Genomic DNA, 17,345 nt, shown 5'->3' with positions numbered 1-17,345 from the left:
GCTTACTGGGACTACTGTAATTGGAACTCAGCCTCAGTTTCACCTGTGCTTTTCCTACTATGACTAGTCAAAATGTCTGCTGTTAAAAATGTCTACTGCTGCCATAGGTGCCTTAAAACAGGTGAATACTTTTTTTTGTTAATAGTAATTTAATTTTGATATTTAAAGATATTCTGTTCTGAATTAAATTCTCTGAGACTCAAGCGGTTAAAAAAAGAAGACATAACTCCAAGACTGGTGATTATTTTTTTTAATAGGCATTAAATATTATGCAGAGATAAAACAGTCAAAAGGTGAAGGCTGGATTTGTTAGAAAAATAACAAACATTTTGGGCTTGTGATCCCTGAAAATTAAACTTTTTAGTGGTTCCTCGTCATGTGTTGCATAATGTCTACCAGCTTTGATGAGTTCAACAATGGAGGTAATTCTTTTTTTAATATAAATTATTTAATAAACTAGTATGACAGGAAATTTCAGATTTTTGGTAGCTTAAATGTGTTGTTTTTTTCTGCTTCCCTCTGGGGTTTCCTGACACCTACAGCTGTAAGGCATGGGCTGTCAATGTGCATCCTGTCGCAGCATGACAAGAATGACAAAGCTTTCCTTTGGTGGATGGTTTCTACATGTTTTCATTGAGGTTCTGCCTTTAACATTTTGAACACTATCTTCAATGCAAAAAGGAACAAGACAAAGTCAACAACAGCTCTCACGTCACACTCTCGAAAGTTCCTAATGTGCTGAGCCCCTTTTAATTTGGGGGCAAACATCAATTTAAGACACTCACAGTGGCAGAGTGACACGCAATATCAACAAAACAAAACTGGCAATATGCTTCTTTCAGAAAGAAAGCGGAGGCAGTTCAGCCATTGTTCCATCAGAAATACATCATATTATGTGGTGTGTCACCACTTCTAATTAGTCATGTTGACAGTCACATTGGTTATCAGATTATCATCTCAGAAATCCTTGTTTTGCTGAGCAATTAATGTATCATAAAGTCCTTATTGTCTGACTGATGTCACACTGCTGCACACTGTAACTGAGGTTAACAAAGGCAAATTCTTACTTACCTACAGAGCATGGAGAAAATAACACTCTATACAGCTTCACAATAGACTTTACACAATCATTTGGTTTACATTAATTTAAATAATATGATTTAAATATTTTAACAGAAGTTTTTCACCTACAGTATGTAATTAGGTTAGCATGTAGCATGTATCATATTAGTTGGGTTATTTTCCGTTTCAGTACCAACTGCTGCCACTCGCCCACACATCCACGCACTGCTCTAAAACCACTGATGACAGAGCAGTACTCTATGCCTACATGTTTAATCGACACATATGAAGATATGATGTGATCCGACATGAAGACATCTGCTCAAGTATCTGAAATCACCCCAACATACTATGAGAATTATAACGATGGGGACACCACAGCACACACAACACAGAGTCTCCAGACATTTGGATTCAGTCTCAACCTCTGCTGTAGGCATGGCAGAGCAAAACAATGAAGTGTGCTACTAAATGAAAATGTCCAGCCTTTGTAGAGAGCTCAGGAGATCCAGGGTGGCAAAACAATCGTCTCTAAAGCCGCAGAGTCTGTAGGAGGTTTGTGGCATTTCACAGAGCGGAGGTAGAACATCATCTGATTCCCGCCTTGATGTCCGACGCTTTCATGTTTCTCTTCCAAACTTGAGGGATCTGTGTCACAACAAGGAGGAATGATACTAAGGATCTGATCTTAAACCACTCTTTCATCTGACATTATTGTGTAAACGTGTGTGTGTATTACTATTGGGGGAACTGAAGGCTCCAGATGCCGTCCCAAAAATGACAGCAGTCGTCTCCATATGAGCCCACTGCCCAGGAACATGAAGCCAGTTACCATCCAGAAAACACAAGGGTCCTGGTAATAAACACAAACAGTGTGAGTGTATGTGGGTACAAACATGCAAAAGGTGCAGTAAAAATGACAAATGCTCATTATAAACTATCTAAATCTAAAGTTTTGTCTTACATTGTTCATTTTATAAGACTGACAGCCCAAAACACAAATTTAATTAAAACAGGAAGCTGCTTCACCTCTTCGAAGGACGACTCCAAATTCATTCCAAAGGCCACCCCTATCAGACCGAATAAGGAGAGGGAGAAGGAACCCATCGCCAGCTGCAGATTCAGGCGCATCATCACGTTACGATGGCTGGAAGAAAGCAGACAGCACATGTAGAGCCACAAGCCATTTTGTTTTAAGAGCACTTAAGAATTTAAATACAACTCCTCTTTTGTTTTTGTTCACATTTTTCACAGGTAAGAGCTAAGACATTTTTATGCACTCAACAGATTTCTCTCAAACTAAGGACACAAATTTGTTAAATCTGTGTTAGTGAGCATTTCTCATTTTCCAAGACAATCCGTCCACCTGACAGGTGTGGCATATCAAAAAGCTGATTAAACAGCATCATTACTACACAGGAGTTCCTTGGGATGGTCTCAGTTCAAGGCCACTCTAAAATGTGCGGTTTTGTCACACAACACAATGCCACAGTTTTGAGGGAATGATCCACTGGCATGCTGACTGCAGGAATATCCACCAGAGCTATTGTCCGTGAACTGACTGAATATTTCACTACCATAAGCCGTCCCCAATGCCATTTCTTTGAATCTGGCAGTACATCCAACTGGCCTCCCAACCGCAGACATGTGTAAACACACCAGCTCAGAACCCACACATGCAGCGTCTTCACCTGCAAGATCATCTGGAAGCAGCCACCCAAACAGCTGATGCAATAATCAGTTTGCGCAACCAAATAATTCCTGCACAAACTGTCAGAGACCATCTCAGGGAAGCTCATCTGCATCCTGATGGCAGTTTGTCATTATAACCGACTTGTGCAGTTGGCAGGCTGGTTGGATGTACTGCCAAATTCAGGGAAACGACATTGGAGATGTCTTATGGTAGTGAAATGAACATTCAGTTCACTGGCAACAGCTCTAGTAAACATTCCAGCAGTCAGCATGCCAATGGCAGCTCCCTCAAACCTTGTGACGTCTCTGGCCTTGTGTTGTGTGATCACTGAAAAATTTTAGAGCGTCCTAACTGTGACCATCCCAATTACTGCACATTTGTGAAGTAATGATGCTGTTTAATCATCATTTTGTGCAAAAATGTATTTAAATGTTTATCTGACATCAAGCTTCGGCAGTCTGAGTTAGACAAATCAAGCTGATACCTGAGCTTTTGTTACTGTCCATTCACTGCTTAACTCGCTTAACAGGGAAACACTGTCCAGAGAAACACAGAGAGGGAACTTTATACTAACAAGGATGTTACCCACATGGTTTGTTTACCCGACACTGCTGACGCCTCATATTGGCTTCAAATAAACTTGTGAATCCACTTTTGCACAAAATGAAGCATGAGTATTTTGTCCCCCTTCACTTACATCTACAGTACATAAGGAGGGATCATATAAAGGCCAGTATGATCATAAAGAATTACGAGATAACGTCATGAAAAATCTGTCTCAGTGTTCATATGTGCACCTGACTACCGTTTAAAGACAGTCCTGAAAATTTGTAGACCTATCTTTTTAGAGTCAGAGTGAGAGAGAGAGACAGAAAAGTTTACACATTATGAGTTCCAACATTATCAAAGCAGATTCACGCAAAGCCCTGTTGCCATCAAGGCCCCAAGACTCTGGGATTCTCTGCCTGAGGAGATTAGGCGGGCTAGCACATTACCCATTTTTAAAACACTGCTTAAAACATATTTTTACAGGCGAGCTTTCCCTTTTAATGCTGGATTTGTACCATTTGATTTGTAATTTTTGTGTTTTATTTCCTTTTGTTCTATTTTTGCCTCTGTTCACAATATTTTTCTCAGCTCTTAACTTAAAAAAATATTGTATTATATTTTATGTCTTTAATAACCCTATTATTATTATTATTATTATTAACAGTAAGAACATACAAAACATATATACTGTTTACCGAGTGTGTGTGTGCCTGTGTGTGTGTGTACCTGTCCAGATTGATAAAGACAACACTTTCAGAGTCGTCTATCAGCCCTTTCAGCTCTCTGGTTTTATTCCCCATCTCCTCAGCCTGCACAGAGCAGTATGTTCACTGTATGAACACTCAACACAAACTCTGTGCATTACATTTAGATGACATTCAACACTGTGTGCCAATACGTTTGATATTAAACAAACAAAACAAGAGGGGTAAGTGGACAGCTCCAACACATCAATAAAGGTGCAAGTACATATAAATGTTAGGACTTTAGATCGGTTTATAAAAAATATCCATTTTAAACTACATTAATTCATCGTTGAGCATGAACTATCAGGAGCTTATCTCAATCATTTCAATATTAAATTAATTCTAATTAATTAACATCATTTTATATTAATAAGGAAAAGTGACACATATTTATATCTCTTTAAGTAGCCTTACCTGCATAAAGTAATTCTCCAATAGCAGTTCCATCTCCTCAGAGTGGTCAATACCCAAACTGCTCTCCTCACTAGAAAGGCAGACAGACAGACAGACATATGTTAATACACACATGCACACAAAAAAATCAAAATACTGTTTTAGAGAACACCTCGCAGTTACCCAAAGCAATCAGTATGACCATTTATATCTACGTTTTTGAAAGACACGTTTTAATGTAAAACTTATTTCCCTTCAATCATAAAGACAGAAAATACAACTGAGATTTTCTGCAGAACAAAGATGACAAATGTTGCCATTTTAATTCCTGGGTTTTAAAGCCTCCACGCTGGCGAAAGCCATGATCATAAAAATCTGTTCATAAGTGGTTCTGGCCCATCCATCCACCCTGCATATGTAGTCAATCAAGTGGAGGAAGGCACCTGACTTTGGACCACAAGCCAAAGAGTTGCAGTTTCTAAGTAGTCTGCAGTTTTTAATTTTATTTTTGAAAAACAGAAGTAAAACATATTTGTTTGTGCATAACACAAAACATATATTCTTTTTTCCATTTGTGGCCATTATCAAGTGTTTGGGTTTAGATTGTGGTAAAAGGAATGCTTATCGCTTGCATTGTGTCTTGCATACTCAGTTTAAATGAGGTCAGAAAAAAGAAAAAAAACTGAAAGGAAAAAATACCTGTTAGTCAGAACCCAAACATTAACCTAACTGCAACCACTTATTTCTGCAATGCCTGACCGTTACCAAATCTAAGCCCCAACCCCAACCACTGAGGAGGAAGGTAAATAAAAATACTGATTGAAGAGGGAACAGACTTTGACACCTTAGAGATCAATAAAGTCTATCCCTTCTTATCTTTTACTGCAACCACCGTGGGACACTGTGTGTATTTAAGTTCGTGTGTAACTTACAAAACTCTCGGGTCTGTCCACTTGGTCAGACAAAGTTCTTCAATGATCTCGTCCTCATCCAAAATCTTCAGCAAGGTGTCCTTAAAGACTTTTATGTCCGTCTCCAACTCTGATAAGCTGTCAGAGACACAAGAGTCAGGAGGGAAACTGAGCGAGAGACAAAACATAACGTCAATATTCACAGTGAATGTTTAGATCTAATGTTGCCTAACTGGATCCGTACTTCTTAGATCTGAGGAAAGACAAAGGGTGTTAAGAATAGCTGAACGTGACAGGAGATGTGTTAAGGGCTAATGACTGGGATTACGTAATAAAACTGCAGGGAAGTTAGCATAGAAGATAGCATACATGTAGGAAACAATTAAAGTGTGAGACCTGAGCCCTGAGGCACGCCACACGAGATTAACACGGCCTTATAAAGGTGATCATTAATGGTGACCGACTATTGTGATGAAAACCAACACAGTCCCAGTGATGCTGACTCAGTTCCTCATATCCACAGTACAGAAAAGCATTGCAATCTTGATGCTATCTACCCTCGTTTATTAGTGCATTTACAAACTATGGTGATGTACAAGTGGCTGTGCGCTTTACCTCTTGCTGTTCTGCAGCAGTATATGTAGTTTACTTCTATCAACGGAAAGGATTTTAGGATCCACCAGGGATTCCAATGTGTCCAACATTACTGGTTCGACCTCATTCAGCCGAGCTTGTAAAGTGTTTACCTGTCGACGCATACACACAAAGGCACATTAATGCACAAGCAGACAATCAGAGCCTCATGTACAGTACCAGTCGAAAGTTTGGACACCCTTGCTAATTTACTCGAATGAGAAAGACTGTCCAAACTTTTGACTGGTAGTTTATGTCCTTAATTCAGAGGCCAGTTTTTATCCTGGTTAGGACGTGCTTAAACGCATAAACACACAATGTTTCTTTAATCTGGCTGACCTTGTGCTGCAGGATGGCCTCCAGTGCTCTGAACTCGAAGGGCAGTGAGTGTGATTGTGATGCCAGCTGAGGGGCCAGTTCCAGCACCAGCCATCGCTCCAGCCCGAAACCTCGGAAATCCAACACCAACAGCGACTGCGGGGTCACGATGGCTTTCAAATACTGTGGAGAAGACAGAGGGACAAGGGGGGAGGTTAGCCTCTTTAAAAAACACTGAAACATTTACTATGAGATTGACATGACTTTAATATTTCGTAGCAACTGATGCACGGCTTTTATAAATACTTTTTTCTACATGACATGTAAATGTGACTGTGTCTGTGCACAAACAGCCGTGTGCTACATTTGGATGACTGCAGTCCCAATAGTTGACTCTGATCTGTAAATATTTGCGGTGAAAGACCTGAAAAACTCTAAAACACTAAAGTACACTTCTGTGTTTGTTTTCTAAAGCCACAGTTAGATATCCACAACAGCCGCACCAATCAGGAATCAGGATGAGTGATGGATAATGATTCTGCTTCCTGGGTCTAATGCAGTATTCACACCAGTGTGCCAGTGTTCAGTCGTACATAGTCCCAAGATGCAGCTATAACACAGACAGCTCTCAGTACTTAAGGTAATGTAACTGCACTGCTCTGAATCTGTTTTTTTTTTTCTTTTATTGATTTAGCACATTATCAATTGCAGAACAAGCAAAACATGAGGCATGTTGTTCGACAAAAATGCAAAACATAGCAATCAGCACAGTAAGTATATTTAGCTGCTTACAGTTCTGCTTGTTTGTCTTCGTAACATCATACTTGCTTTGTTGTTATTGTTGTTTTCCCAGTTTTAGACAAATGATTTCTATGGCTTCTATACTTGTGGGTATACAGGATATTTTAAAGGTGTAGTATGTAGGATTTTCTGGCATCTAGCAATGAGGTTGCAGAATTGAAAATTTAAAAAAATATGAATAGCCCCATCTAGAGCCAGTATTTGATTTGTCCGTTCTGGGCTACTGTAAAACAACATGGTAGACTCCGTGGAAGAGGACCCACTCTGTATGTAGATATAAATGGCTCATTATAAGGTAACATAAACACGACAAGTCTAATTTTTAGGTGATTACAACCTAACGTAAACATGGTTATGAATATTATATTCCATTTCTGCCAATACATGCTCTTGAATCCTACACAGTGGACCTCAAAGGATTTACATTAAATGTTGGTAAACTCCTAAACTGACAAAAGGATGCAAAATTGCTTTGAACATGTAATGAATCCAAACCTGACTCTAGGGTTGTATTTTCACTGTTTAGCAGTCTAATCTAAACAGATTTTGTCTAATTTCGTCCGTCTTATTCTTTATTTTTAAGTCATCCACACAGGAGATAATAAAGAATCAGTGAACAAATCAGTAAAGAATAAAGAGGAAAAACACTTTGGTTATTTAACTTCCTAAAAGTATGCCACAGTATGTCCTTTTGCTAAAGTCTAGTCTATTTTTTATCATATACAACTGTATTTTTTTTTTGTATATTTGCACTCTTGTTCTTTTTTTTAATCAAAATTTATAATCAGTGACTAAATTACTGCTTTGATGTACATCATCCCGCCACTTTTTTCTGACTGCAGGATGTCTGCGAAGCTACTCTCTCTCTGCCTGCTGCTGGTTCTGTTGGTTCCCAGCTGGGCTGAAAATCACACGTGTCTCACATCAGCCTTCAACTGTGAAGAATGCATCCAGTCTGGCCCGATGTGTGCTTGGTGCTCCACTGCCCCTAGCGCTAATGTTCGCTGTCATACCTCGAAAGGCCTGCGGAATGCCGGCTGTCATAAAAATGACATATACAACCCTAAGGGCAGGGTGCAGGTTGTCAAGAATGACAGCAGGTAAGTATCCTGACGCTAGTGCTAGTTTACAGTGTCATTATTTGACCACAATAAATGCTAATGAGTTTATCTTCTTGATGGTGATTACTAAACTTCTACAGCACTGAGCCAGCAGATACCAAGACCCTGTTCCTCCAGCCCCAGGAGCTCTCCCTCCACTTGAGGCCGGGTGTGAGCCAGTCCTTCCCTCTCACTATCACCATGCCTGCAGAACAGCCTCTCACAGAGCTGACTGTGGACACCAGCCCTGTGCCGGCGGGCATCAACATCACATTCGCTATCATTGTGAATGAAAACCCTGTGGTCATACAGGTCAGCAAAACTAAGATGTTAGGAAATTAGGAAATAAAAATTATGTTAATAATAAAGTCTCTTTTTTCTAGGTGACTGCTGAGGCTGCTCAGTGTCCCAGTGAGAGTGATGACTCAGACCAGAATCAGAACAGGACTGGGCCCTGGTCTGTCCACATCACACCCCGAGGCTTTTCACTGAGTGTGAAGTTAGAGATAACTTTAGAGTGTGAGTATAACTTCCATGATACAGTCAATATACTGTGAAAGAGCTAAGTATCAGAAAATCCTAATATTGGAATATAAAAACACGACAACAGAAGGAACAGAGAGCAAACATTTGTCTTAAAACATTATAATAACATTTGTTGCCCCAGGTCAGTGTGACTGCAAGAAAATCCCTGAGGAACGCAGCCCTGCCTGCAATGGCCACGGGGCTCATGTGTGTGGCCGGTGTATGTGCTACGATCCTTACGTGGGACAACAGTGCGAGAGGGATCTTTTTGAGCGAGGTGATGAATACTGTCGCCCAGGCCCAAATGACCCTTTGTGTAGCGGTAGAGGAGACTGTGTGGCGGGTTACTGTGAGTGCAAGAGGCGAGCAAACCCGGAAGAAAGGTACAGCGGACAATACTGCGAGTGCAGCAACTTCGACTGTCCATACCACAACGGCAGGTATGAAATGTGATGACTAGTAAGACATGGAATATTCTGTTTTAATACCAACTTACAGAAACAGTTTCATAGTAAAAATAACTGAAAAATGTTCTCTAACAGTATATGTGGAGGCCATGGGAAGTGTGAATGTGGGAGGTGCATTTGTGATGTCAGTTGGACCAACGAATACTGCGGCTGCTCCCTGGAAACTGCTTCATGTTTGGCAAGAAACAGGCAGCTGTGTAATGGTAGAGGGATTTGTGAATGTGGAACATGTAGATGTAACGATAACAAATTCACAGGCCCGACCTGTGAGAACTGCCCTGTTTGTCCAGGCGTATGTATGGAGCACAGGGAGTGTGTGGAGTGTCGGGCGTTTGGGACTGGAGCACGGAAAGACAGGTGAGAACCGGTTGCATTTTGTAGGCTTTGTGACTTTATTCTCTACTCAGGACATTATTACTCCACTCTGTCTTTATATAGCAAATAGTGGTTTGCTGCTACATTAATGTTCTGAATGTCGCATACAGAACCTCTAAATGACCGACACAATGTCATTTTACAGCTACTGTAGACTTCCTCAGAAACAGTATTTTCATATTTCTAATTTCACAACTCATTATTGTTATGGGATGTCCACTGTAGATTCCTTCACAAAGTAAAGAACAAAAATATACATATCTTCCTTGTGCCATAAGCGTCTCCATCAAAATGCAGCTGAACTACACATTTTGGCTTAATTTAGATTTGCCTATGTCTTGAATCACATGCATTCTCTCACTCATCGCCAGGTGCGACATAGAGTGTGCCTACTTCTACATGACTAAGGTGAAGACCAGAGATGATGTCCAGAGATTGATGTCAGAGTTTCAGGGAGACCCTGTTGCACATTGTAAAGAGAGAGACGAAGACGATTGCTTCTTCTACTACAGCTACATGGTAACGCCCTCTGGGAAAAAGGTGACTGTGGCGCAGATTAAGGAGTGCTCTTAATGGGGCTGAAAAGTGAAGTGCCTTAAACCTGCATTGTTGCTATTGGCCAACAGGGGGTAACTTCACTAGCTGCAAAAAGAACACCAGCCAAACAGAAGTTCACAAAGCAATGGTTGACATCACAGTTGCTACACCAGCTTCTTTGGTATAGTCAATGGGAATGTTCTTGTGTACTGTAGAAGAGATGATGTGGCAGGGGAGAGGGGTGTGATGACAGGTGTCCAAACGTTTTTTCCCCCTGACTGTAACGTAACTACTGGTCCAAGTCAGCCTCACGCTTTGAGTTTTAGTTCACTACATATTTTTTTTTTTTTTTTTGGTCCTAAAACCCTAAGTGCATCTTAATTGTTGTAAAAAAACAAGGTATATAAAATAATTTCCAACCTTTGATACGGTGCCTTCATGAGAAACCTTTTTTCCTGTCGTCATTATTTTACTGCACTGTGTCATCCTCTCTGCGGCATCATGTCTAATTTACACTCAGGCTAAATACCTCCACTTTAAAATGGAGTTGTAATAAGGTCTACCTCAGCAGGAGAAGTAGATGAAATCTTGCTGCAGAACTATGCCATGAAAGACAAACTGTTACCATATCAGTGGTTTGCCTTGGATTATGGTCACAAAATGTTTCCTGATCAACAGCCAGATCAAAGATGATCAAGATTTGGTTGAGAACAGAAAGGTCACAAAGTGTGCACAAACAAAAGAAACAGAGCATACCTCCATTCGTATGATAATGCAGTTGTTTCTAGGTATGAGGCAAGTGCTGTGCTGAAAACGAAGGTCTCTGGCCTGAAGACTTAGCTCCTGGCAAAGCTCAGTTTTCTTTTTCTCTGTAAGAAAAAGAGAAACAATTCAGTTGCAGTTACAGTTTACATCCATGTCCGTGAAAACATGAATGCTTCACGCATTCAAGGTGGCCAAGATTAGTCATCAATTTAGTACCTGACCAAATGTCTCCCCTTTCGTTCCTGAGATATGATTTTGTACGATGGCTAGAAAAGTGTTTTTGCAGAACATTATGATGTGACAATGAAGTTGACCTTTGACCTTTTGGATATAAAATGCCATCACTTCATCATTACATACTGTTAGACATTTGTGTGAAATTTTGTTATAATTAGCGTAAGAATTATTAAGATATGACCGACAACCAAATTCTAATCAGTTCATTCTTAAGTCCAAGTGGATGTTTGTACCAAATTTGAGAAATTCCTGCATGGCCTTCTTAAGAGACTACATTCACAAGAACGAGATGAATAAAAGGTCATATTGACCTTATTTGGCCCGCAAAATCTAATCAGTTCTTCGTTGAATCCAATTGAACATCTGTGCCAAATTTAAGAAATTCCCTCAAGGCGTTCTTGAGATATCGCATTCACAAGAGTGAGACACATGAGGTCCCAGTGACCTTTGACCACAAAAATCAAATGAGTTGATTGTTGCGTCTGAGTGGACAGTTTGTGCCAAATTGGAAGAAATTCACTTAAAGCGTTCTTCAGGTATCACATTCACAAGAACAGGACAGACAACCCGAAAACATTACTTTCGGCCATGGCTATCGATGGCGCAGAGGCAAAAAAAAAGAAAAAATGCTGTTGCAGGGATGTAACAGCACGAGGGAGGTCATGCAGCCCGTAAGAGAATAGTCACATCAGAGGTCAAGCCACAAGAAACACGGCAATAGTGAGCAACAGTGTGCTGTATGTCCAACTGTGCATGGCACAAATGACAAAGTATAGTCCGATGGCACATGACAGTGCCTTCACTCTAGTTAGGGTGGTGACATCACTGGATAATCAATCATCACTTTCACTGACAACCATGAATTTTGCTCCTCAAATAAAAGACAGCAGAGAAGTAAATTAAAGATAAATAAGATTTATTTCCTAACACTTACCAAATGTTGTCACATTTCCCTCTTGGTCGAAATTCATCTGTGAACGAAATAAAAACGAAACTGATCAACCAGCTTGGCAATCACAGTTATTCAGACTAATAGTTCAACACATAAATTTCTCAATTATGCGATCAACAAAGGTGTATCTTATCTTATCTTATCTTATCTTAAAGGTATGACACTCTGGTGGCTGTTTGATAATACATCTGGGTTAAATCCAGCAGATAAAACCCAACAATATGCCTCTGTTTCTCCAAAAGCATCCTGCTATCAAGTGCACTGCACTTCGATTTAAAAGTACTAAAGACTGTTCAGTAACAACTGAAATGTTTTTGGCGAACTGCCCTTGATGAATCTCTTACCACTATAAAAGCAGGAGACACACTGGAAATGTCTGTCACTCTGTGGCGGATAAAGGACACTGTTCAAAGAAAAGACAAAGTAAAACCACACATGAAGCAACATTTCTCTTCATTGACAACAGCAATAATGAGAATTGCTGAAAACATCAATACACTGCTCTGTAACTGTTCTCACCTTAGCAGGCTTGATACTCACCATGTTAGGAGTTAAATCACTATGATGTTGAAGGGCTAATCAGTAGGGCTGGGTATCATTTAAAAAAATTACGATCCCAGTACCACTACCAGTGCAGTGAAAGAAAAACCATTACCAATAAAGTGTATCATTTGATGTCTTTTTTTCTACTTCAGCACTCAGTTACATAAAATGCCACCAGATGCCTCAGGCGTATAGTATAGCTATTCTTTCCAACGTCTGAGTGTCATCTTGCCAACTCCATCAAACAGAGTGCTGAAGGAATGAGTCCTAAATGAGTTAGCATTTTAGCACTCCTTGTTCCTTCATCTCAAAGTCATTGGGTTTGTTAAATGGGTTTTGGTTAGACGCCTGAAATAAGGTCTGTGGTTGAACAAGCTAACGAGACTTTCACGTTTTGGTCTATGGCGAAAAAGAATATGTTAGTAAATAGAGTGTCCCAGGGATGACGTTCTTATTTGGGCCAATGCGGAGGTCAGCTGGTTCCCTCGCCAAAAAGCCTATGGGATTTTTCCATTGGATTTTGGAGTACTGCAGCAAACAAACAAGCAAGACAATCTTCACAACTGAACACCACTTTCATGACTGTCGAAGCGTAAATGCAATCGCCAGAAGTAAAAAGCTAACATGAGGCTTTAAACAAACTACGCCACAGCTGCATGACTTCACCACCACGACCAGGCTGCAAAGCCATGTATGGACGTGATGACGTTCTGTAGTCTCATTAAGCCACTTGTTAGCAACTGCCTTTTTAAAGACACACTGAAGCTTCAAAGTTCACAAATGGGGTATTTACTGACGTGTTTTACGTCGTAGAACAAATCATGACAGTGTCTTCAGCTTGTGTTAACCACAGGCCTTATTTCAGGCATCTAACCAAAAACCCACTCAAAAAACCCATTGACTTTGAGATGAGGAAAGCGGGAGTGCTAAAATGCTAACTTATTTCCTGGTTTTAGGACTCATTCCTGGAGCACTTTAAAGACTTTACACTGTGATGAAGTTCCCCTTCTCATAATAGCAAGAGTCATAATTAACCTTGTTTAAACTTGTCTGCAGATCAAAGTGTCCTGTCCACAGTTTTAGAGACCTCTTTTTTATAATAGTGGTCGGTGGGTAAAGTGTTTTTAGAGCTGCAGGGAATTTTTTTGCTGCAACACTGCCAGGGGCCACTGGGAAAAATCGGAAACAAGGGTGAGCTGCGTTCCCTGGCAAAAACGACCAAGCTTGCATTACGTCACCCACTAGTGGGAGTGCTTATTGGTCCAGTGCAGCGTAGTGCATTCTGGAACTTGTAGGTTTTCTACTTCTTGAGCAAAAGCAACTGCTACAGCCTTTTTTCTCTGTTTTCTCTGGTCCTGCAGCACCAATGTCAGAAGTATTTGAGTATTTCCACTGCATAGAAAGCCCAATTTTATATTAAAAGAAGACCATTTATAGCCAAACCATAGGACAGATGTGAGAATATCACTGAATTTGTGTCAAGCAATTTCTTATCATCTTGCTAAGGTTAGCCAAATCTTTTTGAGCATGACTTTTAAAATTCAGCTGATTCCTTAATCCTTTACCTCTGTGTATGTTTTCAATAAGCTCACCTTTAATTCCAGTATCTAAGGATTGTGCTGCAGGTAGATTTTTAACGGTAAAATGTATTGAAAAAGAAAAACCATATGTTTACCTCTAGATATGACCAATAAAAGACTGTCAAACACAATAAAGGTAATGTCAGCATACATTTCAAAAGTATGAATTCACATGATGTCTCTCATTCTTACCAGGCTGTGTTGCACCTTCTTGCAACAGGTTCTCCTTCTTCACCACATCAGACTGAAATCTTGTGGGCTGACATTTTGCCAGTGATTGACCGCAGAGTGTATTTGAACCAGCACCACTGTAACTCCTGCAGTACAGTCCCAGTTTCCTATTTCCACATGGCACAGTGTACTTCAGTGGGTAGACTACTGTGCGAGCACTACAAAGCATACGGTTTCGAGTTCCACTCATTCTTGAGGAAAAATAACACACAGAGCTAGAAAGGAGCTTTGGATAAAAGTTGCCACCAAATGGCAGATACATCCTGCTGCAGTTTATACAGCCAGCCAGCAGCACCCTGTGTAGTCTCATCTCCTCATACAGCCACTACTGCAGACACATCCACCAGCAGAAAGAAAAGGAAGCTTCAGCCTTCAGAAAGAGCGAATACAGGTGTGTCGTAAAAAGATGACAGTGTGTATAATCCCTGGGTTCTCTGCTTAGTGGCTCCCCGGTGGCCTCGAGCTGTTTGCCCGTTTGCTCTTTAAGCTAGACAGTCCATATCCGCAGGTAGAGGAATGGCAGTTCGTCCATATTATTTACAGTATGAGCAAATATTAGGCAACGTAGCCTCCCGTAGCGCCAGTCATGCTGTTTGTTGTCCTCGTTAACTTTCCTCACAGTGTTTTCAACAGTGCTGTGCAGCTCTCCATGTTAGTTATGCTAGTTATGTCACCTGCTAATATCAGCAACAGCTTTTGCTCTTCGTTAATTATCAATTTTAAAAATTCGTGACAGTAAAAGAAGACACAAGTAACACGAGTCCGTTACCTGCCGCTAACTACACACTCTCCTGAACCAACACATTAGGCTGTGCTTTGGTCCGACAACTTGTTCAAGTTAGCATCATGGAGGAAACTAGCCAACAAGAGGACAGAGGCAAGAGCACTGTGAGTGACCATAATGCACCGCGGCGACATGGACCGGCTGCCGAAGATCGTCTCTGAACAAGTGAATCACTCTGACTGGGAAAAGTTAAAAGATATGCTTGATAGAGATAAAAAGGTACTCATGGTCTTTAAAAATTATTAGATGGATCTTCAAATTATGAACGTAGGTGTTGAAATTATTTTCATTACGTCAAACAAATTAAGGGACTGTACTTTATTTATCATAGGAGGGGGTAGCTCTGGTGTGACTCCATTTTTGTCAGTCTTGGAAAACCTGTAAAAGGCGTGGCATTTCACAATCTCGTTTTCCAGGCCTGGAAAAGTCATGGAATTACTAAAAATCACAGATAGTTTTGGAAAATAATTACAGTATTCTTTGGTAGTAGCTTACCCCATAGGGACCCAGGTTGGGAACCGGAGGGTCGTCGATTCAAGTCCCGGTCCGGACCACATATGGCGCATGGACTGGCAGCTGGAGAGGTGCCAGTCCGCCGCCTGGGCACTGCTGAGGTGCCCTTGAGCAAAGCACCAAACCCCCAACTGCTTGGGGCGCCTGTTCATAGGCAGCCCCCTCACCTGACATGTCTCTATTTAATGCATATATAGGTCCTGTTTGTTCATGTGTGTGTATTTCGGGTCTCTGTGTATATGACAACACAGTGAAAAAATGGAAAAATTGAATTTCCCCTCAGGGATTAATAAAGTCTATTTTCTTCTTCTTCCAGGGATAATATCCAATATAATGTAACATAACAGCAATTTTATTTTCTATAAGTTATCTGTTGACATAAGGTAGCTCTAACATGCATCAACTACATGATATATTATTTCAGCATTGACATTGTGATACGTAATAGTTGCATCCCAGGATGTGCAAACTTATTTGTTGCCTTGTTGAAGGAAAATTTGCTTTGTGCTCATTTTCCATGACTTATACCAAGCAAGTCTTCCCCACTAAGAAAGGTTACAGGTATATGTGATGTAGTGTGTAGGAAAGTACCATAACTGGGCTGGCAGGGCATGCATTTTAGAAATAGAAATTTTCCGATGGGTCCTTGAAAAGTCACAGAAAAGTTGGGAAATTTTGTCCATTAAAATGTGTGGGAATCCTTTTTTTTTTCTCAGTATCTTGACCCTCCCCAAAGATACAAATATTTTTCCTAAGTTGAGCCTCCCTGACTAACTGGGCAAAAATGCATGACCTTCCCTCCACCATAAATATAAAATATTCACATTAAATGTAGGTATTAGAGAAATGCAACAAGCAAAGAGTAAAAATCTGTACACAACAGTGTAATAGGTGGACATTACTGGATTTTAAAAAACTTGCCCTTTGATGTTTAAAAGTCAAAAGTTTATAACAAAATCCTGGTGTTGAAACGGCCTTGGTTTTTAAGTACTGTCATGCATGTCTTCTTCTTCTTCTTCTTCTTCTTCTTCTTCTTCTTCTTTTTCTTTACAGTGTCTAGTTGGTGTAAAGGTTTATTTTTTGGCAAAATTTTAAATGTGAGACGTAGATTTAAGTGATTTTTAAGAGGGAAGCCTGCATTGAGCATGATGTGTTCAAAGACCATCACAATTTGAAAATTTGACAATAATTTCTGTTTTTACAGTTTCTGGCTATAATGTTAATGGCGTAATTTTGGCGATTCTTAAATTAATCATGCCTTTTAATACAAAAAAATCAAAATAAATACAAAATACAACCATTTAAAGTTCAATGTCCCTCCCCAGTGCTTAAAAAGTATTTGACATGCCTCACCACCCCCCTGTATAAATAAGGAACAGTCCCTAAATCAAAATTTTGCCTTACCAACTCACATAATGAATGAGCCTACTTAATCATGAGATACTGAGATAATATTTAACAAACTATGGTGTGGGCTCATTGCTGTGGCTTCGCGAGATGTGGACTCAGACTCGGTGTACACGGTGCAGCCGCTGAGGCTGAGGTGCTGTCAGCATCAGCATCTCTCCACTGATGCAGATAACCGGAAGGATGCTGTGGCAGGGAGGAAGCGTGGGGACTTTATCGCGTT

At 40.3% G+C, this 17,345-nt stretch overlaps 2 protein-coding genes across 2 annotated transcripts; one reads left to right on the top strand and one right to left on the bottom strand.

The window, feature by feature from the left end:
• Positions 1 to 235: 235 nt before the first annotated feature.
• Positions 236 to 17,335, bottom strand: mrs2 (magnesium transporter MRS2). The gene is made up of 12 exons (XM_050045678.1): positions 14,380 to 17,335; positions 12,409 to 12,467; positions 12,047 to 12,083; positions 10,867 to 10,979; positions 6,327 to 6,488; positions 5,970 to 6,100; positions 5,376 to 5,492; positions 4,465 to 4,534; positions 4,031 to 4,113; positions 2,092 to 2,209; positions 1,802 to 1,915; positions 236 to 1,710 (listed from the first exon to the last, which is right to left on the bottom strand). Exons 1-12 carry the CDS (start codon positions 14,726 to 14,728, stop codon positions 1,651 to 1,653), a joined length of 1,413 nt encoding a protein of 470 aa, XP_049901635.1. The 5' UTR covers positions 14,729 to 17,335; the 3' UTR covers positions 236 to 1,650.
• On the top strand, positions 6,787 to 12,114 carry LOC126391151 (integrin beta-1-like). The gene is made up of 7 exons (XM_050045677.1): positions 6,787 to 6,945; positions 7,949 to 8,206; positions 8,308 to 8,518; positions 8,590 to 8,725; positions 8,874 to 9,171; positions 9,274 to 9,555; positions 9,945 to 12,114. Exons 1-7 carry the CDS (start codon positions 6,860 to 6,862, stop codon positions 10,144 to 10,146), a joined length of 1,473 nt encoding a protein of 490 aa, XP_049901634.1. The 5' UTR covers positions 6,787 to 6,859; the 3' UTR covers positions 10,147 to 12,114.
• Positions 17,336 to 17,345: the final 10 nt, after the last annotated feature.

The sequence above is a fragment of the Epinephelus moara genome, chromosome 6 (assembly GCF_006386435.1).
Source record: "Epinephelus moara isolate mb chromosome 6, YSFRI_EMoa_1.0, whole genome shotgun sequence".
Classification (NCBI taxonomy): domain Eukaryota; kingdom Metazoa; phylum Chordata; class Actinopteri; order Perciformes; family Serranidae; genus Epinephelus; species Epinephelus moara.
Note: the sequence above shows the minus strand (reverse complement) of the source record. Positions and strands in the feature narration are given on the sequence as shown.

Bases quoted from the DNA above. Each gene is read 5' to 3' on its own strand.
- mrs2 (XM_050045678.1), bottom strand. From the start codon at position 14,728: ATGAGACTACACAGGGTGCTGCTGGCTGGCTGTATAAACTGCAGCAGG. The intron at 12,468-14,379 runs GTAAGAATGAGA...TTCTTTGAACAG, and splicing joins AGAAGGTGCAACACAGCCTG to TGTCCTTTATCCGCCACAGA. The intron at 5,493-5,969 runs GTAAAGCGCACA...TGTCTCTGACAG, and splicing joins CTGCTGCAGAACAGCAAGAG to CTTATCAGAGTTGGAGACGG.
- LOC126391151 (XM_050045677.1), top strand. From the start codon at position 6,860: ATGCAGTATTCACACCAGTGTGCCAGTGTTCAGTCGTACATAGTCCCA. The intron at 8,519-8,589 runs GTCAGCAAAACT...TCTTTTTTCTAG, and splicing joins AAAACCCTGTGGTCATACAG to GTGACTGCTGAGGCTGCTCA. The intron at 9,556-9,944 runs GTGAGAACCGGT...ACTCATCGCCAG, and splicing joins ACTGGAGCACGGAAAGACAG to GTGCGACATAGAGTGTGCCT.